At 39.7% G+C, this 25,428-nt stretch overlaps 1 protein-coding gene across 1 annotated transcript in view; it reads right to left on the reverse strand.

Annotated features, from left to right (window-relative positions):
* Window positions 1–713: 713 nt before the first annotated feature.
* Window positions 714–25,428, reverse strand: part of LBR (lamin B receptor) — a 28,710-nt gene continuing 3,995 nt past the window's right edge. Inside the window, exons 2-14 of the mRNA XM_043923784.1 lie at window positions 23,801–23,979; window positions 21,776–21,991; window positions 19,301–19,384; window positions 18,438–18,630; window positions 16,823–17,019; window positions 14,449–14,503; window positions 10,952–11,143; window positions 10,156–10,259; window positions 9,119–9,244; window positions 5,983–6,151; window positions 3,713–3,793; window positions 3,487–3,609; window positions 714–2,752 (exon numbers count right to left, since the gene is read on the reverse strand). Coding sequence (XP_043779719.1) covers window positions 2,592–2,752; window positions 3,487–3,609; window positions 3,713–3,793; window positions 5,983–6,151; window positions 9,119–9,244; window positions 10,156–10,259; window positions 10,952–11,143; window positions 14,449–14,503; window positions 16,823–17,019; window positions 18,438–18,630; window positions 19,301–19,384; window positions 21,776–21,991; window positions 23,801–23,965 — 1,866 coding nt within the window. The 5' untranslated portion in view covers window positions 23,966–23,979 and the 3' untranslated portion in view covers window positions 714–2,591. The remainder of the gene's footprint in view (window positions 2,753–3,486; window positions 3,610–3,712; window positions 3,794–5,982; window positions 6,152–9,118; window positions 9,245–10,155; window positions 10,260–10,951; window positions 11,144–14,448; window positions 14,504–16,822; window positions 17,020–18,437; window positions 18,631–19,300; window positions 19,385–21,775; window positions 21,992–23,800; window positions 23,980–25,428) is intronic.

Raw genomic sequence — 25,428 nt, forward strand, 5'->3', positions numbered from 1 at the left:
CATTCAGGAATCAATAAGAAAATGACAAAATATAGGATTTTAACAAAAGAAACAAGGTGAGGTCTTATTTGGTCCAGTGAATTAATTAAAATAGTTTTAGGAATTATCCATGGTTTGCTAAAACAAAACAGTCCATGAGTTATAGAAACCACCAATAAGCAAACTTTTCCTCAAAGAGTACAAAAATAAGACCAAGAATCACATGATGTGATATTTTTAACTTACTTGGTTTTGGAGTGTATTCTGACACACCCACTTTATGCAAAGTCATTTCACACTGAGAAGAGAGATAAAGACATGATCTGATCTCACTGACACACAACTGTCTCTCACATACATATACTGGCTTTCAAATGCACTTGGGTGCATTTGTAATTAATACAAATTCATTTCAAAGTATTACTGAGTCTATGACACTTTTGATCATTCTTCTATTTTCTCAAAGAACAAATACTAAATCTATGATCACCATCTGCAGGTTGAGACCCTCCACTAACCCTTTTCAAGCTCTGATGTCTGAGAACCTTGATGCAAACTGCAGTTTGCCAGGGATCTCAGTCTACCTTTAGGATTGCTCGTGGTCCAGGAGGGACCCAAAGGATCCTGGAATAAACTAGGGGTTGGGTGGGGAGCAGTAATCTAAGGGTTCCTGTTTTGGCCCCAATGATCCCAGAGTTACAGCCTGGAAAAAAAACAAGAGAGAGATTCCAAAGTGGTCAAAGCAACATCTTTATTTTCAACTTTATTTCCAACTTAAAACTTCATTATAAAACTTGTCAAAAAAAAAGTCAAAAACAAATTAAAAACAAATTGTAGCACTATGTTGGTAACAGCCCTTTTTTCATTAACAAGGAAAGAATTAATGATCCCTCCTCCTCCCCTAATGCTTCACTGGTGAATCTAGTATAGAACAAGCTGGGACAACATTTTCTGATGCCAGAAGAAAAGCATAAAAAAACTGCTTGCATACATCAGTACTAATAAACATTGACAATTTCACCAAAACCACATTTAAAGATTACAGGATGTGGAATGCTTGAGCAAACCAACTTCATGATCACATCAACACAAGCACAGTTATATACACTTCAAACTGTAGCACAGAATAAACACTGCATATCTAAATGGCTCATATATAAAATGTATAATTGAAAACCCCAACATACAGACTATATTTATTAGATTTGCCTATGTTTAAGATACTGAGAACAATTTAACTCTGAATATGAAAGCTTAGTGAATTTGCTACTGTTCCATTAAAGGACAATTAATAATGAGACTATATCAACTTAAGTAGAATTTAATAGCTAAAGCTACCTTATGCACATCTATTAAACCAAAAGAAATGATTTTAAACTATTCCCTTAAATTGCTTTTAGATAAATAGATTTAGAAAGATGAACACAACACTCCTTAACAGGGAGTAGAATTTTGTAAATATAAAAGATATGCAAAATACAGTATACACTGCATGAACTAACAGTAGCAAAAACACAGTTTAATTAAAAAAGTCAAAAACATACAAAAATATTAGCCTTTCTGGAAATGGCAAACTTTTAAACACCAATCTGTGTAAAAAGGTTTAAATAGTGATGTTACTCCAAAAATATATATTTATTCTATTTTTCTATTTGCAACAGTTTATAAAGGCCAACAAACACCTGCAATTGAGGTAGCAAAGCCAAATTCACAAACTTTGGATTAGGAAAAAATATCCTTCCTATGTTTTAATAGCATCTTTCATACAATAGTAAATGAATTCTCCTTCAAAATGTTTAATTAACATGTATTACTTTACAAAACTTAATTAAAACACTGCAAATGTTTGTTTAAAAGATATTGGGTTGGATAAAAAAATTCGTTCAGGTTTTTTATGGAAAAACCCAAATGAATATTCTGGCCAACCCAAAGTTAGTCTGAAAATTATTTCACATTCAAAACACTATACAGAAAAACCTGAAGTCACCATATATTACATAAAAGCTATGTATTTACAGTTTCAAATGCAGTTTTAGAAGCTGAGGTTAAGCAAACCACTACTAATGGTCTTCATTAAACAGTGTCCACTATCAGTTATTCCCCTTCCCGTACAGCATTGAACAGACAATCGGTTTTTACTTTCAAATCATGTAACTAGAAAATGATTTAACTTGAAGGGAAACAAATGAAAATTCTATCCCCTTAATGTAAGAAAACATAAATGAACTTTAAAATGTAACAGTGTTTTTATTTAAGACAAAAACCAAACCAACTGGACAAAAGAATCAAAATTTGAAAGGTAATCAAAAATCCTGAACATCAATAGCATTCAGTGCATTTATAAGACTGTTTTATGTTCTCAGATCTTTAAAGATTAAAAATTTCCTAAGAGTGCAAATTCTATTTATATTTTCCTTATGTTAATTGTTATGATTTAATAAACATGGATACATGAAAAGACTTACTACTTGGCTCTATCTATAGTCCTGCCTGAAAAAGAAATATACAGATTCTGTCAGTGCAATGAAAGAAGGTTCATTTTGGATTTTTTTTTTTTTTTTTGCAAACGGAAGATAGAACTGCAGGAGTATTTAGAGGGCACCAGAGCAGAATCAGTAGATGTAGGGGAATATGCGGTAGGGGACTCGCTGGCAGTACTTGTCCCACGCCAGGCCATACTTCTTCCTACAGTGGTGCTCATCGCGGGCTTCCCGGTGCACCAGCAAGATGGTGAAATAAATCACATAGAAATAAGGCAGAATGTGATTGAAACCTGGAGATAACAAAAGTAAACAGTACCTAGTATTTTTATTTCTCACTACATAACTACACAACGTTGTTTCCTGCGCTTCCCCAAATAGCCTAAAACTGGGGCGTCCCATTACTCCATTTTCTCCAATAATGGGGGAAACAACTAAACCAGTTCATAAAATCCCACTGCTGTGTGGCAGAAGATAGTAGTTGAATTAAAAGCTATTCAGAGAAGAGTGATTAATCCATCCTAACAATCCTTCCTAATCAGAACATCTGTCCTTCTAATTAAAGCGAACCTCTCCATTTCCTCCCCTCTGGCGCTCGGGGTAGAGAACGGCTGGCCATCACCGCAGAGCAGGGCAGACAGCACCGCAGGCTGTGGGTGGACCCAGACACATACAAAGCTATGTGTGCCTTTTCTTAAGAACCAGATTTTTTCAGAATCCATGAACAGCGAGTCATGAATAAAAAGTTAATTAATTCCTACATAGTCTGCTTAGAAAAAAAGCTACCAGCTACAGTTGAAAACAAAGTTCTGCTTGCAGGATTTTAGAGTAAAACTTCATGCTCTGTGAATTCCTAATTCCCCTCAGACACAGGATGAATGAGGTGCTGGAAACAGAACAACACAGCACTCAGTCGGGGAACAAGAAACCCCAACCTCTAACAGAGACAACACCCAGACCCACAGAGGACAGACATGTGTGGGCGGCCTGGGAAAGAGTCCCATCCGCTCTCGTCCTGAATGCTTACCACATGGGAGGGACCACGCCAGGGCCATGATGAGATCACCCAAGTAATTGGGATGGCGAACAAAACCCCACCATCCAGAAACAAGAAGATTTTTTCCCGTGGAAGTATGAATGGTTTTTAAATCTATACAGAAATAAAAAAATAAATGTTTAATGATCTATAGACAAGCAGAGACATAAAAGCTTTATGTAATGCAAAAATACAATAAATATAAACCAATACTTACGTGCAAGCCTTGGATCAGTGGGATTTTTCCGGAATGCATTTTTCTGAGAATTTGCACATCGGAAGATTACAAATCCACACACTGTAATTTTTTAGAAATTTCATTTGTTAACAATTTACATATCATCTTTATTTTAAAGCATCTGTAATTTCATTTAGAAATGATTCCTGTGTTCCAAGGAAATGTCCAAAGTACAGAAGAGTCTGATCTCTTAAGAACTGTTAAAACCCTCTCAATCTCAGGATGACAAAAGAAGATCCAATCCTGATATCTCACTATCTTACAGCTTTCCTCATCTACCTGGGGACACCTTGAAGGCAAAACTAACAAATATGCATTATTATTCATGGTGCATCCATGAATAAAATCTACTGCAGCCTACATTACAATAAAATCAATACTGGAGTTCATCTGTTAGTTATGATATCTACTGACCGTAACATGAATGCTTCATTAATAAAACTATAGCTCAGAATCTGCACCAGAACAACATGCACATAAATATTAATATATGCTGAATCCCACTGCAAGCCTCTTAAGCTGGTAGCTTTATTTCAGATTTCAAAATGTCAAAACTAAGAGACCCTGACATATGACTATGTATCATCAGTCCTCAATAAAGTAGTAAAAAATAACTCTACTCCCTATTTTTAGCTTAACCATAAAATAGACATAGCCTGTCTTGAATAACACACAGCCATGTGTTAACCAAACCAATACTGAAACTAAACCTTAATTTCAACCAGAGACTTGAATTTTTCTTCTACCATAGATATTAGTGTAGCATAACTAGCAACATTTGCAGTTCAGTGCTCATTTTCCCTGCCCTCCCTCTGGTGGACATGTTTAATAAACAGTGTAACAAAAGAAAAAACCCATCCTGAATCTAACCTGCTACCATCAGCCAAGCTGTACTCCTCACTTCCCCACCATCCTGGTCAAGCTGTTCCCTCCATCTGATGTATCTATCTCCCCATGCCACTTTCACCCACCCAACAGTCAGATCAAACACCACATTCTCCAATAAGTTTACAGTGATATTCCCCAGAGAGACGTGCTCTCTACCTTAAACTCCCATCATATTTGCTCTATTAGTCCCTCCTCTAGACTCTTCCTCTGCCTCAATCCAGTGTGTGAGTGTCTTATTTCTTCTGTAAGAGCATAAGCTCTAGGAAGGCAAGACCATCTTCCTATTTTTCAAGGTACTACCAGAAAAAAATGAATCATTACTAAAACAATAAATTTTATTGTTTTTAACAATAATTATATTATTTTTAAATAAAGAGCCTCTTGATGAAAGTGAAAGAGGAGAGTGAAAAAGTTGGCTTAAAGCTCAACATTCAGAAAACTAAGATTATGGCATCCAGTTCTATCATTTCATGGCAAATAGATGGGAAAAGAATGGAAACAGTGGCTGACGTTATTTTTGGGGGCTCCAAAATCACTACAGATGGTGACTGCAGCCATGAAATTAAAGGACGCTTATTCCTTGGAAGGAAGGTTATGACCAACCTAGACAGCATATTAAAAAGCAGAGACATCACTTTGCCAACAAAGGTCCGTCCAGTCAAGGCTATGGTTTTTCCAGTAGTCATGTATGGATGTGAGAGTTGGACTGTAAAGAAAGCTGAGTGCCAAAGAATTGATGCTTTTGAACTGTGGTGCAGAAGACTCTTGAGAGTCCCTTGGACTGCAGGGAGATCCAACCAGTCCATCCTCAAGGAGATCAGTCCTGGGTATTCACTAGAAGGACTGATGTTGAAGCTGAAACTCCAATACTTTGGCTACCTGATGCAAAGAACTGACTCATCTGAAAAGACCCTGATGCTGGGAAAGATTGAGGGCAGGAGGAGAAGGGGACAACAGAGGACGAGATGGTTGGATGGCATCACTGACTCAATGGACATGAGTTTGAGTAAACTCCAGGAGTTGGTGATGAACAGGGAGGCCTGGCGTGCTGCATTCCATGGGGTCACAAAAAGTCGGACACGACTGAGTGACTGCACTGAACTGAATAAAATTTTAAAACAGGTGTTTTGTTCAAAATGATGTTTAAATAACTACTGAAGAACCCAAGGATGAAGCATCCATTCTCTTTGCAAGATTCAAGAATCTTTTATGACTCAACTCATCCATCACAGATTATTTCATACTTGAGCTAATCATGGCCATTTAAAAGGGCACGCTGTAAATATGTAGGTACCACAGCACAACAGACTCAGTACACACTACTTAATACTTAATACACAGAAACTGAAATTAATACTCACATTTCAGAGCAATGATTAGAGAAGCCATTGGCCACGACAGTTCATTTGGATGACTGACTAAATAAAAGGCCTGGAAGCTGTAGATGAATGGAACCCACACCAAATCTCCAAAAGCCAGCATGAATCCAAATCCATCATGGATAATGTCCATGGTTGTCAATAATGCTTCCTAAACGGGTACAGAGAAGGGAAAAAAATGTTTTAAAGTTTGGGGAGAAAAGCTTCTATGTTTACAGTATTCAAATAAAGTACTAATTTACAGTCAAATTTACAAAAGGCTAAAGGAAGGTGGTGGTTGTTCAGTCACCCAGTCGTGTCCGACTGTGACCCCATGGACTGCAGCACACCAGGCCTCCCGGCCCCTCACCATCTTGGGGAGTTCGCCCAAGTTCATATTCGTTGCATCGGTGATGCCGTCCTGCCATCTCATCCTCTAAGATGAGACGCTAGAGCAAACCTAAAACGTGTAAAGGCGGGAGTGGGGATCTGTCTCCCTTGGCACAGGTGTCACACTGCGTCATTCCGCCTCATCCCCTGTCACTCCAGCCACTCCCTCCACGATCCTGAACCACAGAGCCCCCCAGGCCTCTTCTGGCTCCCCGCCTCTGCCGGGAACACCCTCCTCCAACTTCAGCTGAAGCCTGGCCTGCACTGCCTTCCTCAGCCCCCCACTCGCTGAAGCCAGCTGACTGTCCTGTAACTCGGCGGCTCTCTCCACTGGACGGGAAGATGCGGGGAGCATGGGTTTCCTCCTGCCACCGCAGCACCGGGTACAGGCGCACCAGCCGAGCTGACGTTGTTCAGTCACGAAGTTGTGTCCGACTCCTTGTGACCGCAGAGACTGCAGCACGCCAGGCTTCCGAGCCTCACTTCTGATCATAATCTAGCGTGTCAGGCAGCTTGTCCACACTACCCGGCATCACGGGAAACTGCCTGCTTCACTGCTCAGGGTAAGCTAGGACCTGAACACACTCTCCTGTGGATCTGGTTGGCATGAGCCAGAAACCCGCAGGCCCTCAGCTCTGGAAGTGGAGACGGCATCCTGTCTCAGGGCATCCCTAACCTGCCTCAGACTCCAGTACTCAACACTGACCAGAAAAATTAGCAAGTATAATCTCTATTAAAGAATTAGTGTTCTAGGGTAAAGAAAAAGAGTGATATCTCCAAAATGCATTTTTTTTTTCTTTTTCCAGAAAGCAAACAAAAAGACCACAGAACAGAAAAATGATTGTTAAACAGTTTCCGGGCCTGTTGGTTCACCCTCTAGTCAACAAGCCTATTCTTTTGCACCGGGGAGCAGATAAGATAGCACACGAGGGGGGACACAGAGAGGAAGAGCCAGGATACAAACACCCGGGGCCAGGAGGGGCAGGAAGGACCATGAACCCCACCCAGTGCCCGGGGACTCAGGGCTGCAGGACCGAAGCAGAGGCTCAGAGGAAGGGCCATTTACATTCAAGTTCACAGTCTCCATTGCTCAAGGTGTGCCACGTTAACATGTAGAGGAACTCCTATCACTCAATCAAATAAGAAAATTATTAAGCATCCACCAACTGAACAGCAGCATGCCAGATACTAAGGAAAACCATAAAATCAAGTCTCTTCTTCAAGAAGCTAACTATAATCTGGCTGAAACAGTGATGACTTATTTAAAAAATAACTTCCCAACTTTAATCCACTACCCCGGGTGAAAAACTGCCTTAAGAGTTTTGCCTTAAGACACAATCATAAAAAAAAAAAAAAAAAAAAGACACAATCATTATTTGTTAATTAACAGAAGTCAATGTTTGTTTCAATCTCTAGAAAATATGAATTTCTAAGTCACTTAAAAAGTGACTTCCATGACAAGACAGAAAACTAGAAGGAAGAATTACTCATCATCAGATAGGAATTAAAAAAAAATAATCTCTGAGGGACTAAAGCAACAGAGGAAATATCATCTGACTTGTAAAACATATCCTACCATCTTCTGAGCATCTGTTTACTACATAATCAAAGAAAGACCTACAACTGGCAAGGTGAAGTGCATTTATAAGAGCTGATTTTTTTTTAACTTCAGAAGCATGTTTAATTTTGAGCAGACTTGGAATTTTCAGAGGACTCTGTATCAGATGCTCCCAACATCTTTGCAGTTTCCCAGGCTGAGCCCAGGTCCACATTTAGTGGTAGGAGCTCAATAAGAGTCCAAATGTGGCTACCTGTACTCGAGGTCTGCTTACCTCCAAGAGGTCCTAATCTCCTCCCAAAGAAAAGGAAGATTATCGACATATGGGTATCAAGTTTTCAAAGTCGCCTTGACTGAGTATGACCAAATGATACAATTTTTCAAAAACATCTTCAAGAAGGACCCTCTCTCAAAATGTCAACAGGCTGCCATGAACACTTGCTTTGGAACATCATGATGAAGGACCATCAATTTTGTTTTTAAAATTGAAAGAAAATTTAGAATTTGGAGGAGATGATTACAAAGATAACAGTAAATGATAAAACAGTTGTAGAACAGACCCAAAGAAGATATTGTTTTCAAGAGTAATATATTTAGGTGAGACAGAGACTAGCAAACATTGCCAGTCTTCAAGTAGCAGAAAGAACTGATCCTGTATCAATGCATGAGAAAAGCCACATGTTAAGAAATCAGCATTATTTAAACTGGTTTCCTCAATGTATCATTTCTGATTTTATATCCATGTGATTAGAGCTGTTCTTTGTATTCTGAAACACCAACAATAAAACAACTCCTCCAGTATTTAAGAACTAGCTGCTCCTTGATAATCCAAAAAAGACTATCCTAATTCAATAATAGGATTGAATTGATCCACCCATTTTCATCCATTAGAATCACTAAGAAAGTTTTATTTGTATGAATCGGTCACACCCACCAATTCAAGATCCACAGATCTTAAATATCTAGCAGCTGACAGAGCAGCTGATACACACGGACGCCTACCATCTGTTAGAGCTCGCTGTGTGTCAGCTCACTGCGTCACATGGACCCACATTTCATTTAATCTTCATAAGCCGTGGAGGCAGGTTATGTTCTCCTCACCTTGTGTGTAAGTATCTGAGGCTTGGAGGAGTCAAGTCACTCACCCACACCCAATGCCATCTGACTCCAAGGCTCTTAAAAATTACTTACCTCATTCCAGAGAGCATCTACCACATACAGGAGCTGGAAACTGTTGACCAAAATCATTGCTAATGATGGAACAGCGCGATTCTGCTCCTTCATCTCAGCCAAAAGCATCACCAGGTTAATGACCACCTAAAAGAAAAGGGGCAGGTACAGTTCCCAGAGAGAAAGGTGGTAATTTCCCAGCTGAGAAAGCTGCAGACGCACCTCACTGAGAAGCCACCATCAGTGATAAGACACACAGGAATCCCTTGCTAAGATGTACTGAGATGGACACTTATTCTGTGGTAGTCTTGCCAAAGACACAACCTACTCCAATCATGAGAAAATGTTGGACTAACCCAAATCTAGGGGCCCTCTTACAAAATGAGTACTCTTCAGAAGTGTCAAAGTCATGAGAGACAAAGAATGACTAAACAACTGCTACAGACTAGAGGATGCTAAGACCAAATAACAAACAAATGCACTGTCAGACCCTGAAGAGAATCCTGGAACAGGAAAAGGCCAACAGTGGAAAGACTGGTGAAACTTGAATAAGGTCTATGGATTTAATTAAAACTACTGTAAAAGGTGAATTTGTCATTCTTTTTTTTCTTTTTTTCCTTTTTTAACTGCTATTCTTGATAACTACATTATGGCTCTGTCAGACACCAACACTGGGGAAAGTGGTGTGAAGGAACTCTATTTTTGCAACTTTCATACACGTCTAAAATAAGGTAAAAGTACATTTTTTTTTAAAGGAAGAAAAATATTTTTTTTCTTCATAAATTCATCTAAACTATTATTTTCTTACATAAACACAAACTGATATAATCAAAATAATACAAACTCTTTTAACATTTAATAACCTATAACAGGACATCTTAACCCTTTGGACTATATTTAAAGTAAGAAAATATTTGAAGTAGACAAATGTATGGAAAGTTATAATTATTCCTAAAAACATACCACCTATAAGCTCACTTCAAAATTGTCTACATTTCTTTCCAAATGCAAGACTAATTTGTACTACTGAATTGAAATTTAAAAAAAAAAAGACATACCCATCCAATCAATCCGGGACGCAATTCACAAAAGTACTTGAGATCAAAAGTACCAATCCGAGGGTTTAACTCCCGGCCAATGAAGAAATCATAGATGGCATTTCCTAAGAAGGGAAAAGTTTTATCCAAACGGTATTCCAAACCCAACTATGAGACTTTAAAACTGCACTGCTGTCTACTACCCAGGGTCACAATTCAGTCATCTCCCAGAGCCTGGCAAACAGTCAGGGAGGACAGGCAGGGGGTGTCGGTCCCATCTGGAAATATCCCTGCTGCTGCAGGCATGGGACCTATGGGGCCCAGATTCCTGGATTTTGAGGGAACTGGAGTTTTTTTTTAATGTAGACTCACAATTTTTAAAATAAGTCACTTAATTTTTTTTAATATTCTTAAATACTTTATGTTAGAATTGACCAATTTATAATCTCTATTATTTGATTTTTTTTAAAAAAGGAGATATACTGTTTCAAACAAAATATATGCCATAAATTGTTATAACACTAATGTTAACTGAAATGCTGTAACTTATTAAAATGTCTTACTGTCATCAAGTGACTAAAAAAGGAAGAAGAAACAAATAGGAAAGCATGAGGGGAGAATCAAATTTTCTTCCTTTTATTTTTCTTAAAATTATTTTTCATCTTTTTTTTTTTTTCCTATTTCTCATCTCTCATCAACTGAAGAAAGAAGAGAATTCTATGAAAGCCTAGAACTGGATGCTGGGGAGGCCAGTGGGGGTGGGAGGGCACGTTCATGGGAGGCACTCGTGGGACCCACACAGTCTAAGGCTGCTCACCAGAGCTGGCTGGCGACAGCTCGTCCCGGGGCGCTTTCAAAGCCCTGGCGTAGAGGTAAACACTCAAGCCCACGGCAAAAACAATGGCTGCAAGTGCAAACTGAAGGAAATGACGGTACACATAATAAAGCTCCACATTCCAGAAGAAACACGCTCCGACGAGGGCAGATGTCAGGATAAAAGCATAGAATCCTTTAAAATAAAAAGGGGGGGGTAAAAAAATTAATGTTAACCCCAGGGTTCACAAGAGATTTATACCATTATAATGCAACATTATACTAATAATATAATAATAATGCAACATTATTTTTTAAAGCCTTAGTTTCATTATCCAGGCTAAATACACACAAGTACATGAACAAGCAGTGCCCTGAGGTTAGCAGCCTTCAATATAGATGCTACATCTCCCATACATACTTATAGTATGTTAATTAACAACATAATTATTAATAATAATAACATATTTTTCACTGTGAATAGTCATCTGCTTTTAATTAAGAGAGAGCTGAAAAGAGGTGCACCAAAATTTACCATAAAAGAACCTCAAAATTCACGTGGTCCAAACGCTCAGGCCTGAAGTCAAATGGCTAATTACTGACAGAGCTGGGCCAAACATACATTTTAAAGCCCTAGGGTAATCTTGGTTATAAATTATGAATATTTTTACTTGAAATAACTTATTGATATTGATCTCAAAGGACCCTGAATTGTACTCTATCTCCCAAACACAGACCTCAAGAGCCTGCCCTCAGAGAAGAGACCCCAACACAAATGCCCCCTACAGGCAGGACTGAGGGGACCGGCGGGCTGGAGACACCAGGAAGGGACTGCTGGGGCCCAGAGGCAAAGTTCATTCCAAAGTAAAAGAACCCACGAGGCCCCACGAGAGGAACCCCTGTCCTGAGCTAGCCCTGGTACAGCTCAACAGAGAGAGGCTGAGTGTCTGCTTTTTCTTCTGACCCGAGGAATAGTTTTCCTTTCAGGAGTCGAGTGTCTGCAAAAACTGTCCTCTAAGTCGTCAAATCGCATTTGGATAAAAACAGTCTAACACAGAAAAGAGGTAGATATTATAAGAATTCTGAAAGGGGGGTGGGAGGAGAGTTTAGGAGGAAGGGGACACATGGAGGCCTATGGCCAATTCATGTCGATGTATGGCAAAAACTATCACAATATTGTAAAGCAATTATCCTCTAATTAAAACAAATTTTTTTTAAAAATTTAAAAAAAGAATTCTGAAACCAAAGTTTTTGTAAAGTAAAACCATCATCTCTAATTAACTATTTAAATCCACATTTTCCACATATCATGTTTACTCTAAAGAGTAACTCTGTAAAACATTCATTTAATGCTCATAAAATTTATGAATATTAAAAAGAATGGTAGATGAAGCAGTTTCTTGCTCTTGCTCTCTCACCTATGTGGATTAAATTATTCAAAACATCTTAGGACTCCCCTTAGTTTATAATGGTAAAATTTTATAATACTAGAGTGAGAGTAATCAGATGAGGAAATTTTAAAAAGAAGGATCAAGCAACTGCTCCAGCCACTGCCTGCATGCTCTGCCAGCTCCAAGCCCAGGACTACTGTGCTCAGCCTGGGAGGAGCTGTGCCTTCAAAGGGAAGCAAAAACAGAAAAGAAGAGCACTCAGAAGTAAATGGGTACCTAGAGAGAAGCCCACAAAATATAAACAGTGACAGACCTGATGGCAAGAAGTGAACACCACCCCATCCCTCCCCAGATTCAGCCTCACCGGGGAAACAAGGCATGGGGAGAAGGTGTGTCGGAGATTTTAACCCTGGTTCCAGAAGCAAGGAATCTGGTAAAAGTAAACGGAATATCTGACAGGAGCAGCAAAAAAGTGTTAAGCAACCACCATGGGTCAGGTGCTGAGCTAGGCCCGATGCTTTCCACACTTGGCAGAAGAGGCATCTAGAGTATCGCTGGCTTCCCCTCTGCAGCCCGGCAGAGGGATTTCCGATACAGTGGATGCTGGGTGAGCCACTGAGAAGAGCAGCCACAGTCAGACCGGTGAGAAGTGACAGGATTAAAACAGCCCAAGAATTAAAATTTATAATAATAATTCCCAAGGAAAGGAAAACAGTCTACTCAGTCTAGTTAAAGTGGAAAATCATTTAAGGATAACTACCCTATATATCCCTGGAGGAAAGCATGGCAACGCACTCCAGTATTCTTGCCTGGAGAATCCCCATGGACAGAGGAGCCTGGTGGGCTACAGTCCATGGGATCGCAAAAAGTCAGACACGACTGAGTGATTAAGCACAGTGCAGCACACTATATATACATTTATTTCTTAAGTTAATGAAACTTCATCAGTCTTTACACAGCAAAGGTGGGCTGATCCTCTTCCTCAGCACACACTCCGACCGCAAGAGGGGCTGGATCAAGAGGGACAAGGCCCTCTTATGGATGTTCGGTGAGACTTCCACTCCATCCACTCAGAGCTCCCAAGAAAGAGCGCCTCCTACAGGCCAGTCACTCTGCTGACATGGAGGGTACCACAAAGACACAGCCAAGTCCCAGCCCAGAAGCCACCTTCTCGTGGGGAGACCCCCGTGAACAGACAAGCACGCTGATGTCTGGAGGGCCTATCACAGAGGAAACTAAGGCAGGGCAAAGGAAAGAAAGGGACCTGAGGGCTTCTCTGAGCAGAGAGACATCAGAGATGAGGCAGCTGACCCTGGGGGAAGTTTTCCAGGCAAAAGCACTGAGACTATAGCCTAGAGATGGCCCACAGGCCACTGGCCGGAGCAAATGAGCAAGAACTCCCAAGAGCAGGCGTGGCCAGGAAGCCCACATCAGAGTAGGACTTCACTACATGGAGATGACTCAGGATGATAAAATGCTTATGCAAAACTGCTTCAGTGAATGATAAATGCTATTAAGAAAATAAAACCGGGGCTCCCCTGGTGGTCCAGTGGTTAAGAATCCAACCTGGAATGCAAGGGATGCCACCAGTTTGATACCTGGTCCAGGAAGATCCCATATGCTGCAGAACAACTAAGCCCATACACCACGACTACTGAGCCTGCATGCCTAGCACCTGGGATCTGCAACTCCTGAGTTCACTCATTACAACAACTGCTGAAGTCCACACACCTAGAGCCTGTGCTCCAAACAAGAGAAACTGCAGTGAGAAGCCTATGCACTGCCAAGAGAGTAGCCCCTGCTCACTGAAACTAGAGAAAGCCTGCGGGCAGGAACAAAGACCCACCATAGCCAAAAATAAATAAGCAAATAAAAAGAGAATAAAACTGGAGAGAGGGAAAGAGTGACTGAGGGGCTTGTCACTCTACACAGCATAATTTTGACATACTGGCTGCAGGTATGAGCAGTTTATTTGCATGCCCTTTAGACTACTAAGAAATAATTTACTTTTTACTGCTCTGGTGCAATCAGCTTTGATCGTTTCAAAGAGTACAGCACCCAAAAGTCTGTGCTATCAAGGCATCAATTTGAGTCTTAAAAAAAAAATTACCATTTAATCTGTACTTGAGTCTTCTTCCATCAGTAAGAGGGGTTCCTTCTACAACCTTAAAAGAAAAGTTTTGTTTTTTAATTAAAAAATTTAAAAAGCACATCACTTTACCATGTGTGTGTGTGTATGTCTTGTAAAATCACCTAAATTTCAATATGCCCAACAAGGAGGATCATCTTTTGGTGGGAAAGTTTAGTAACAAGTTTCAAAAATCTTTGCAGCACGCCCTTTGGTGAAGTAATTCCACCTTCAGGAGTTTATCTCAAATACAAATCTAGTAGTGACTTCTCTGTGTACTCAGACTATTACAATAACCACCCTCCCCCAACCATCCCATGTCCCACCACAAGACTAGATGTGTTTTCAAAAACCTGTACATCTAGTTGATCTCTAGCTCAAAATTCTTCAATGACTCCCCACTGCTTACAAAGTGGAGTACAACTCCAGCACCTCACATTTGTGCAGTCCTTTCAATCAGGTTCAACCCCACTCACCCAGTTCACTATGGCCCATGTATTTGATGGCAGGAACTCATATACTTACTTGTTCTGCTATTTATAAATATATGCTCACCCAGTTATTCAATCATTTCATGTGATTCTTTTATCTCCAATAAGAGACAGTGAGCATGTTCACTGGACCATATCATCCCTTCATCTGGATCACCCAGAGCATCCCCATATAAAAGGTACTCAAGAAACACACTTGAATGGGATGAGTTAAAAAGTTCACTTGCCCAATGGCAACTAAATTTGAGTCCCCAAAATATTCAGAAACAGTGCAATTCATTATAAATTGTAAAATACTAATATGGTATCATTTGTCTTCAGCCAAACTACTATACTCTTTCATTAGCTATGAAAGGGAACCCAGTAGAAATGTAATATCTGTTTGAGATCACAGGATTAGCAAAACCACATGCTAATTTCAAATGATTCTTATCTATTAAAGGTATCTAACAACTCCTATGTTGGGTTTTAGTCTGTGAAATATATATATGTGTGTGTGTGTATATGTATATATAGAAATATATTATATATATTATATAGTTCTTTAGAAATATATTTACATATTATATGTTTAAATTATATATATTATATATTTCTATATATTTCTAATATATTTCTAAATATATTTCTAATATATATTTCTAAATGTACTTATTTAGAAATATATACATATATATGCTGCTGCTGCATCGCTTCAGTCATGTCCGACTCTGTGTGATCCCATAGATGGCAGCCCACCAGGCTCCCCCGTCCCTGGGATTCTCCAGGCAAGAACGCTGGAGTGGGGTGCCATTGCCTTCTCCAATGCATGAAAATGAAAAGTGAAAGTGAAGTCGCTTAGTCGTGTCTGACTCTTAGCGACCCCAAGGACTGCAGCCTACCAGGCTCCTCCATCCATGGGATTTTCCAGGCAAGAGTACTGGAGTGGGGTGCCATCGCCTTCTCCGAGGTATTTAGTTAGTTAGTTAGTTAGTTATAAATAAATAAATATAAACCCCATCAAAACTGCTCTTCTCAATAAATATTATCTAGTTGACCTCACTTTACCTAAGTTTGTCTGAACTTGTGGTTTTTACTGTAGAGTCTTATTACAAAACTACCTGAAAATTCACATCACAAGAATCCTCTCTAGGGTCAATGTTATGGTGAGGTATCAAAGTATTTAAAGGTTGCAGCTCTAGCCTCCTATCACTGGCATTCTCCAATCCCAATAAAACTGATCCTTTCATTTACAGACAGTTGGCAAACTTGCAAAGCCCTAAGAATAAGATCTTTAAATGAATTATTTATTCATTAAGGAATCTCATGTTCTTTAAATATATCCAAGTAGAGGATCCTACTGAAAGAAAAAAAAAGACTATACTCAGCACTGAGGACAAGTTTTAAAGACACTGCATGAGTTTGAAGAGAACATTCAATGGTCCAGATAACAAATTTCTGAGATGAAAATTAGAAAACTCATATTTTAAAAACTAAAAGAAGCGGACTAAAGTCCATTGAGCTCAGTAGCTTATCAACTGATAATTTAAAACTCTGCACATGAAATGACATATAGTGAGAGGAAACTTTTTTCTTCCCCAGCAACCTCTGCTATTACTCAGGCTATTTTGCAAAACAGCTTATTCTTTTCTATTTGGTTTGGAAAGTTACACAAGAACCGTTAATCAGATTCTTAAAGTTCTGCTTGATAAGCAAGTGTTACAGAACACAAAGAGTAAAGGTTTAACAAACTAAAATTTCCAAACTTGGGTGGTTACGACCATCGACAACTTTTAACCTTAAAACTACTATCAATATCTTCACATAAACATGGGAGTGAAAGGAAGACCATCTCATTACACTACGCCCCAACAATACAACCTTACCTTTCCAATTGGCAGTAAGTGGAACAGAGCCTGAAGAAGAAACCAGAGGAGGTAGGCCCCAAAGACTCTGGTTTCCCATAAATCACCCAAAGCTGGCAGTGGAGGTGGGAAATTCAGAAGACTGGGCTCTTTCTGTTTACACATCAACAGCAACAGGAAGAGGAAGGCCGGCAGGCCAAGCATGATGAGAAAAACACCTGTAAATAATCAGTGAACATTCAAGGCTCTTATTTCAACCCAGGCTAGGTTTTTTTTTTGTTTTTTTTTTTTCAAGAATCACTTGAGTTTCTAGTGAAGGTCAGAACTCAAGTCTGGCTAGCTGTTTGAAGCCAATGTCTAATGCCCCATGAGATAGTCCTCATGTCCACCTGTTACATCTTCTGGGAAAGCAACCACGGGCATAAAAGTGGTAAAAAAAACAACACACTCCCAGCACTGAAGAGCTAGATTCCACCTCGGAAACCAACTTCTAAAACATTCAAAATCCAACCACAATGGGAGTAAATATGTTGAGATTCCAGCAATCTGAAGACTGGAACATCTAAAAACTATCTATCAGTCTAATCTTTAAAAAACAAAAAACTTTATATCCCTAAGTCTCTAACAATTAAAACAGTATCACATTCAGGGCTTCCCTCGTGGCTCAGCAGTTAAGAATCCTCCTGTCAATGCCGGGGATGTTGGTTCAATCCCTGATCTGGGAAGATCCCACATGCCACAGGACTAGAGCTTGTGCCCCAAAGCCCTGGAGCTGCAACTACTGAAGTCCATGCCCCTCGAGCCCGCGCTCCGCAGCAAGAGAAGCCACTGCAAAGAGAAACCCAAGCATGGCAGCAAAGAGCTGCCCCTGCCCACCACAACCAGAGGAAAGTCTGCACAGTGATGAAGACCCAGCAGGGCCAAAAATAAATGAGTACAATTATTTTTCAAAAAAACAAAAACCAGTACCACATTTATGGAGCATGCACGCAGACTGTTAAGCAATGTTGGACACCATCTAGAGTTATAACTTATAAAATACAAAGGAGTTAAGCCATGCAGAATTTTGAACTATTTGACCAAGAAGTCCTTTCTTGGTATAACCTCATAAAACCTCACCAACTCCACCCACTTAATAACTCCAAGCCTCTGAACACTTCAGATCGTTGACCCTCAAAAGCAACCTGTCTAGCAGGTAAGGTAGACACCATGACCCCATTGGAAGCATACAGCTTATTCCCAGTGTTACTGCCAAGCCAGGCCCTGGCACCATGGTCTGATTATTAGCAGATTTCCCAATCACTGATTGTTCACTGTCCTTCCTACATACAACTATCATGCCAACCTCCCCTTCGTCACTTTACACTTCTTTGCTCAAAACCTATTAAAAGATCACTAAAAGTTTTACATACAGCCACAAGGACACCCTTTCTCCTCTATGATAACTCTCCAAAATGCTCCCACTCAGGCCTTTGCACCTGTTGTTCCTTCTAATGAAAATTCTTCCCAAGCTCCTACCAGGCTCACTACCTGGCTGCCTGCAGGTTTCTTCAGAGAAACGCCTTTCCTGCTCACTTTATAGCAATGACCACTGGCCCACCCTACCTGCCCTCCCCAGGCTGATTCTGATGCCTACCAGGTACTCCTCCAAACTCTAAGTCCTTCGACTGTGTGGCTGTCACTTCTGAGGTTCTCAACAACGCAGGTCTTTTTGTGACAACTTTTTCTTCCTTCGAATCTACTTCTTTTAATGTGATCTCTTCTCTTCTTGCACGAAGGCTATACTGTGTAGGTACATAACTACTCTCTTGTGACAAATGGAATTTTTCCTATTTAAAAAATAAAAAGTATTAAATATCTATAGTCAATAAGTATCATGAATGCTACCACATTAACTAATTCAGTATCTTAATATAGCCATATAAACTAATAAATTTGTTAAATTATATTCAGTCTTTTTTTTTTTAACTTTTTATTTTGTGTTGGGGTACAGCCGATTAACAATGTTGTGATAGTTTCAGGTGAACAATGAAGGGACTCAGCCATACGTTATATACATGTATCCATTCTCCCCCAAACTCCCCTCCCGTCCAGGCTGCCACATAACCCTGAGCAGAGTTCCATGTGCTATACGGTAATAGGTCCTTGTTTGTTAACCATTTTAAATATAGGGTGTACCTGTCCATCCCAAACTTCATAACTATCCTGTCCCCGGGGCAACCACAAGTTCATTCTCTAAATCTGTGAGTCTCTTTCTGTTTTTTAATTCAGTTCCTTTGTATCATTTCTTTTTAGATTCCATACATAAGGGATGTCATACGATATTTCTCCTCTGACTGACTTCACTCAGTATGACAATCTCTATGTTCAGTCTTAATTTAAGGACAGAATTTTAGAAAAGATTCTAGGAAACATGATGGTTTTCAATGCGCTTCTTTAGAGAAAGTCACTTTAACAAAGAAAAAAACTGCCCAAGAGATAAAACGAACCATTTCATACCTGTGTGGTTTTGTGAGGTATATCATTCCTCTCGATGCGCTCAGGCTCCCCATTATATCTGTTGATGCTATTTCCAAATGGCTTCTAAATTGAAGAATATAAAACATTTTAACCATAAGAATGGTAATTTAGCAAAAGGGAACATGATGGTAAAAATTCAGTATTGTGAAACCAAGCAATAAAACCAATCAAACATTTTCACAGCCTGAACTCAAGAATTTCAGCCTATTTTTGCTAAAAATGAAATGGAATAGAATTGACTAGAATTTCCCAATCTTCAAAAGATTGGCTCTGAGAGGTTTCTATTGCATTGGCCAAAGAGTTCTTTTGGATTTTTCCGTAACATAACATCTTTCATAAAATGTTTCATCTTTTAAGCAAAATTAGACTAAATCTTATAATTTCACTATTCAATAACAGATACTCTAAATAATAGGAAATGAAGAAATAGTGGGTACTTACAGAGTACTACTAGTAATCTGTGAACTGCCTATTTTCTCAATTTCATCTACCTCATTTTTATTTAACCTTACATTTTCTCTCCCTAATTCTCTTTTCTCAACTCAGCCTCTTTCCCTGAATGTCATTCTCTTTAAGCAGTGGAAGGAATTTCTTATTGATGGTAAAAAGGAAGGACTTAAATTTACAAAACATTTTTCAGCAATGTATGGCTGAAATCTGTAACTTTGCTCCTTTAAAGTCATAGACAGATTATACTGCTAATAAAGCAATAGGAGGAAAACAAATTAAAAAAATAAATATATCCTTTGAGGGGCTAGCTATCAGAAGACAACATTAATAGAGGACCAAGTTCTAGCTCAAATCAAGGTCTAACTGAGCAGTGACAGCATTCAACATATACTCGAGTTTATCAAAGTGCCAATGAGCCACTTAGCAGTGGTTTTGCAAATGTACAACATGTAATCCACAGCAACCACAGTGTAATCCTGTAACACCGCTAGTCAGCTGACCCTAAACTGTAATGATGGCAAATTGACAGGGTATCCACGCTGAGGCAAAATATGCAAATATCACAATCAGGAGTCCAAAAGAACAAGGATGACATGATGTCAAAGCTACGTGCAGTCTAAGTAAGGTCTTTCAAGCACATCACACCATCCTCAACTCAGCAGTGAGTCCATGGTGAGCCCAGGGCTCAACTGGTGAGGAGCAAAGCTAGTCTGTAGCTCTCGGGTCACCAGGACTATAAGGAAGTTACACTGTAAAAAATATAGTGGTCATTAAAAGCTAAAAATGACATGTGACAGAAAGCATACAACATTTGTTCCTTACCCTGAGTCATCTGACTAGTAAAGAGAGCCACTAACAAGGTTCAAACTCACTAGTAATCATCAAAATGCAATTTAAAACAGTGAGTTGAAAATCTCTGATGATCATATTGGCCAAAAAAAAAAAAAAAACCAACTAATAACTATTATACTCAGAATGAGAAAATAGTCATTCATACCCTACTTGAACTGGTATAAACTTTCTTGAAACAATTTGGCAATATGCAATAAAAGCCTCAAATCTACTCTGTCCATCTGACAGAGCAGTTCCACTTATAAGATTTTATCCTAAGGATATATCAGATGTGTACGAATATTTGTTTATAATAATGAAAATTTAAAAGAAAAAAAGCTAAATATCTTATCAACAAGGGTGCTAACAATTATGTTACCTCCATACAATTCATAGTAAACCAAACAATACTGTACAACAACAAAAGTGATGTAGGAAAATATAATAGATGGTTATTCGCAATATCTTAAAATTTTTAAATCTGACTACAAAACACTATGTAATAATCCAGTTTTTTAAGGTTATTAAAAACCTGTGTGCATTTTATCCAGTAAAGAGGTAACATTAAGTGAAGAGAGTAAACAATGAAATTTATTCAATTCTGTTTACTTGTAATTTTGATTTGGTCTATGATCCAAAATATTCATTGTGCAAGGTCCTACAGGTTCTGCATACCCTAATATTTCCAACCTTGAACTGTGAAAGTAATTCAATTAAAAGTGTCATCTTTGCGTACAGAAGGTAATTAAGTACAGTGATGCTAAACAAGAATGTTTTTATACCATATATTATGTCTCATTCTTTTAATTTTTTAAATTTATTTATCTCATTATTTTCTACGTGAACTTTAATTACTATAAAAACTTAGTTCAATCTATAATTTGCCTCTATTTAAAATTTAAACACTGCTTTTTTTCTTTTAAAACCACAACATTAAGTAACACTCAAAACTTAAAAACGTTCTTTTTCATGGCACTTAAAAGCATTATACCTTCTATTCTTCCAAACATTCATTTTCTAACGTAAGCTTTCCAAGTCATCACCTTAGATTTAATGTTTCCCTGACACTTTAATATTATTAACTGCAGCTCACACGCGGACACATAAAGGGGAAGACGTGATCTGGGCAGACTAAACGCCGTGAGAGGCTGGAGGGCTCCCAAACACACGCACCAGCACCAGCGGAGTCAGCTTAACTTCCAACATGTCCTTCCTGGCTTCCTTCCTTGCTTCCTTCAGGTCAGCCTGGTACGACGCTGAGGCGGATCGGCGGGATCCTTTTGGGGGCCGGCCAGGGGAGCGGGAGCGAGACCTCGAGCGGCTCCCCCGGCGTCTGGAGGGAGAACTAGAAGTCGAGCCACTTTTCCTTTGCCTGAAGGAGGTTAAAGGCTAGAGAGGGAGGAGAGGGCAGAGCTTCAGCGTTTAAGTCATAACACACGCAGACCCACACTGCAAGAAGGGAGCAATGGCGGAGATTGGCACCAGTGCTTCTAAAGTCACTTCAGGAGCTCATGGGAGCAGAGCATCCATCCAATGAGGCCAATGACAACTGCGGCAATGACCCGTCTCTCCTGAGACCAAGGCAGCCTTTCCACTCCTAACTCTCCTTTGACGGTACTGCCATGAAATGCATATTCTAAATCAAGTAGCTGTATGTTGTCCCAATAACATATACGAGAGATACAATAACACTGACTCAGACTGAGACGGGAACTTCCCTGGCGGTCCAGTGCTTCAGACTTTGCCCCTTCTGATTCAGGGGGTTTTGATCCCCGGTCGGGGAGTTAAGATCCCACATGCCTTGAGGCCAAAAAACCGTAACATAAACAGAAGCAATATGGTAACAAATTTGATAAAGACTTTTAAAAATGGTCCACATCAAAAAAAGAAAAGAAAATCTTTAAAGAAAAAAAAGACTGAGATGATGGGACAAAAGAAAACAGCACACAAACAATAATAAGAAAATCAGTCCCACGTTTCACTCCAAATAAAACACTATCAGATTTTTGAAAAAAGTCCAAGACTGGGTTACTTCGTAATGTTTTTACCCTGCCCTAACCTACTCCAAATGTTTCCAGGGATCTAGACCTCAAGGAAGGCAAACTACCTCCCAGTCCAAATCCCTCCCACCCACTTTGTGTGGCCCTGGAGCTGAGAATGGCTTTACAGTTCTTAAATGACGGCAAACAAACTCAAAAGAAGAATGAAACTTGGTGGCACATGAGGATTATCTGAAATTCAAAGTTCAGCATCTGTGAATAAAATCTCACTGAGACACTGCCACACCCAGACCTACTCTCACACTGTATGAACTACACGTCCCACAGTGCCTCAGACATCTGCAACCTGTCCTTTTACTCAAAACCGTCACAGACCACTGTCTACAGCACTTGAACTGTGGTCCATAGGCTGTGGGCTCGAGATGGGTTACTGATCTGAGACAAGGAATGAAATTGAGAAGTGGGTAGAAATTTTTATAGCATTTTGACCAAGTAATTTTATGTCTATTGAATCTGAGAATTAAAAGTCAAGGCTTTTATTTTGTACATTTTTTTTTCCATTTGCCTAATAATTATGATATATTAATAAGTACTTATATGCCATGGATCAGATATTTTCAAGCTCAGGTCCTCACCAGATAGGTTGAGAAGCCCTGGGCTCAAAACCAATTAACATCACTCTCCTGATTAAATCTCAGTGTCTAGGATGAAGCCCAAACCCCTCCAGTTCTGGTTCCTTCTTAACCTTCCTCTGGCCCTCATCCACCACACCCTTTCAGCATTGGTTGCCTGTGTCCACCCCCACCCAAGCCTTTGGCACACAACCCACTGTGGAAGCCCCTGGCCCCATCACCTGAGTTTCTCTATCTGTCCTCAGCACTCAGCTCTGAAAGCCTGCCCCAAAACCCCATGCCCTTCCCTATTCTTGTTATGCCCCAGTACCACCCAAGACAAACTGTCGCAGAGTGGCAGAGTGCATTAAACCAGGGGCAGGGTGATCTACGTGTCTGACTTCAGCAGACTGGGAGCTTCTGAGGAACAGCACCATGCCTCATTCATACACTTCCAGAGCCAAAATCAGGACAGGACCCAAAGAAGGAGTGTGAGAGCCAGACCTGACTGCTCTAAGCTTAAAAACCACGCCTACTGTGATTTCCCAATTATTATAAGCATGGTCCATAAACCAAAGAGCGCTTACCTTGATATCACTCTCTTTCAATTCAAGTTCAGTTCCATCTTTGTATTTCACGTTGTAAAGCTGGGAGTTGCTGTCATGGCTCAGAATTTCTACTTCATAATAAAGCGAACTCCCAGGCCATCGACCTCTTACCACCTCACCGTCGGCAAATTTCCTACTTGACATTTTCAAAAATCTGTCTGAATAGTTAAAAAAAGAAAAAAAAGAGTCTGAACATATACACATTTGTCTTTTCTCACAGATTAAACACAAAAATACAGCTTTCCAAAATGTTTAACGGGTCAAGACTTTCGGGCTAGAGAAGCCTCTGGAGGAAAGAGTGCACAATTCCTGTTTTACAGTTGAAGCTTAAATATGTTAACTGTTTTGTCCAAGGCACAGAAAGAGACAACATGAAGCGGCAGAGCCAGGACATACAGGTTGTTCTCTCCTCCACAGCAGATTTCACTGGAAATCACTCTACACACAGCAGTGGCCCTGAGGACTAAATATGACAAAACATAAAGGCTCAAATGATTTGCACCATGGAAAACACTGCCCACCTACAGTGACCATGCTTCTTTAATTAGCGAGGCACAATCTCACAAAGGGCGCATATTTTCTGATTTACAAATCTACATAAACTGTAGTTCCCCCCTTATCCGAGAGGGATATATTCTAAGACCTCCAGGTATCCCCAATGGATGCCTGAAACCACAGACAGTACAGAGCCCCATATATACTATGGGGATATATACTATAGTCCCATATATACTACACATACATACCTATGATAAAGTTTAATTTATAAATTAGGCACCACAAGAGATTAACAATAATAACTATTAATAGGACAAATATAGAACAACTGATCCTTGAGAGTCCCTTGGACTGCAAGGAGATCAAACCAGTCAATCCTAAAGGAAATCAACCCTGAATATTCACTGGAAGGACTGATGCTGAAGCTGAAGTTCCAAGACTTTGGCTACCTGATGCGAAGAACTCACTCATTTGAAAAGACCCTGATGCTGGGAAAGACTGAAGGTGGGAGAAGAGGATGACAGAGGACGAGATGGTTGGATGGCATCACCAGCTCAATGGATGTGAGTTTGAGCAAATTCCAGGAGACGGTGAAGGACAGGGATGTCTGGCGTGCTGCAGTCCACGGGGTTGCAAAGAGTCAGACACGACTGAGCAACTGAACAGCAACAACTTTAATAGAAGTTATATGAAAGTGGACGGTCTCTCAAAATATCTTATTGCACAAACTTAACACCTTTTCCATCTTAACTAAGCACTTAATCGTGCACTATGGCTGATAGCTTTTGCAGTTTGAGGTACAAGAGCAAAATGGATGAATTTCTTTTTCCTTCTTAACAATTTCACAATAGATTTGTTCTTATCGTAGGTCTTAGCAACCTCAGCATATGATTCTTTTTCCTTTCCCTATTAAGCCAAGAATTTTCACCCCTTCACTTAAAAGAAACACTGTATGGCTTCTCTTTGGCATAATCTGAATTGCCAGCATCACTACCCTTGTGCTTTGGAGTATATATATATATATATATATATATGTAAAATTGGGGTCACTTGAATGCAAGCACTGCGATACCTCAACAGCTGACCTAGTAACTAAGACAGCTACTAAG

This window comes from Cervus elaphus, chromosome 14 (assembly GCF_910594005.1).
Source record: "Cervus elaphus chromosome 14, mCerEla1.1, whole genome shotgun sequence".
Taxonomy (NCBI): Eukaryota; Metazoa; Chordata; class Mammalia; order Artiodactyla; family Cervidae; genus Cervus; species Cervus elaphus.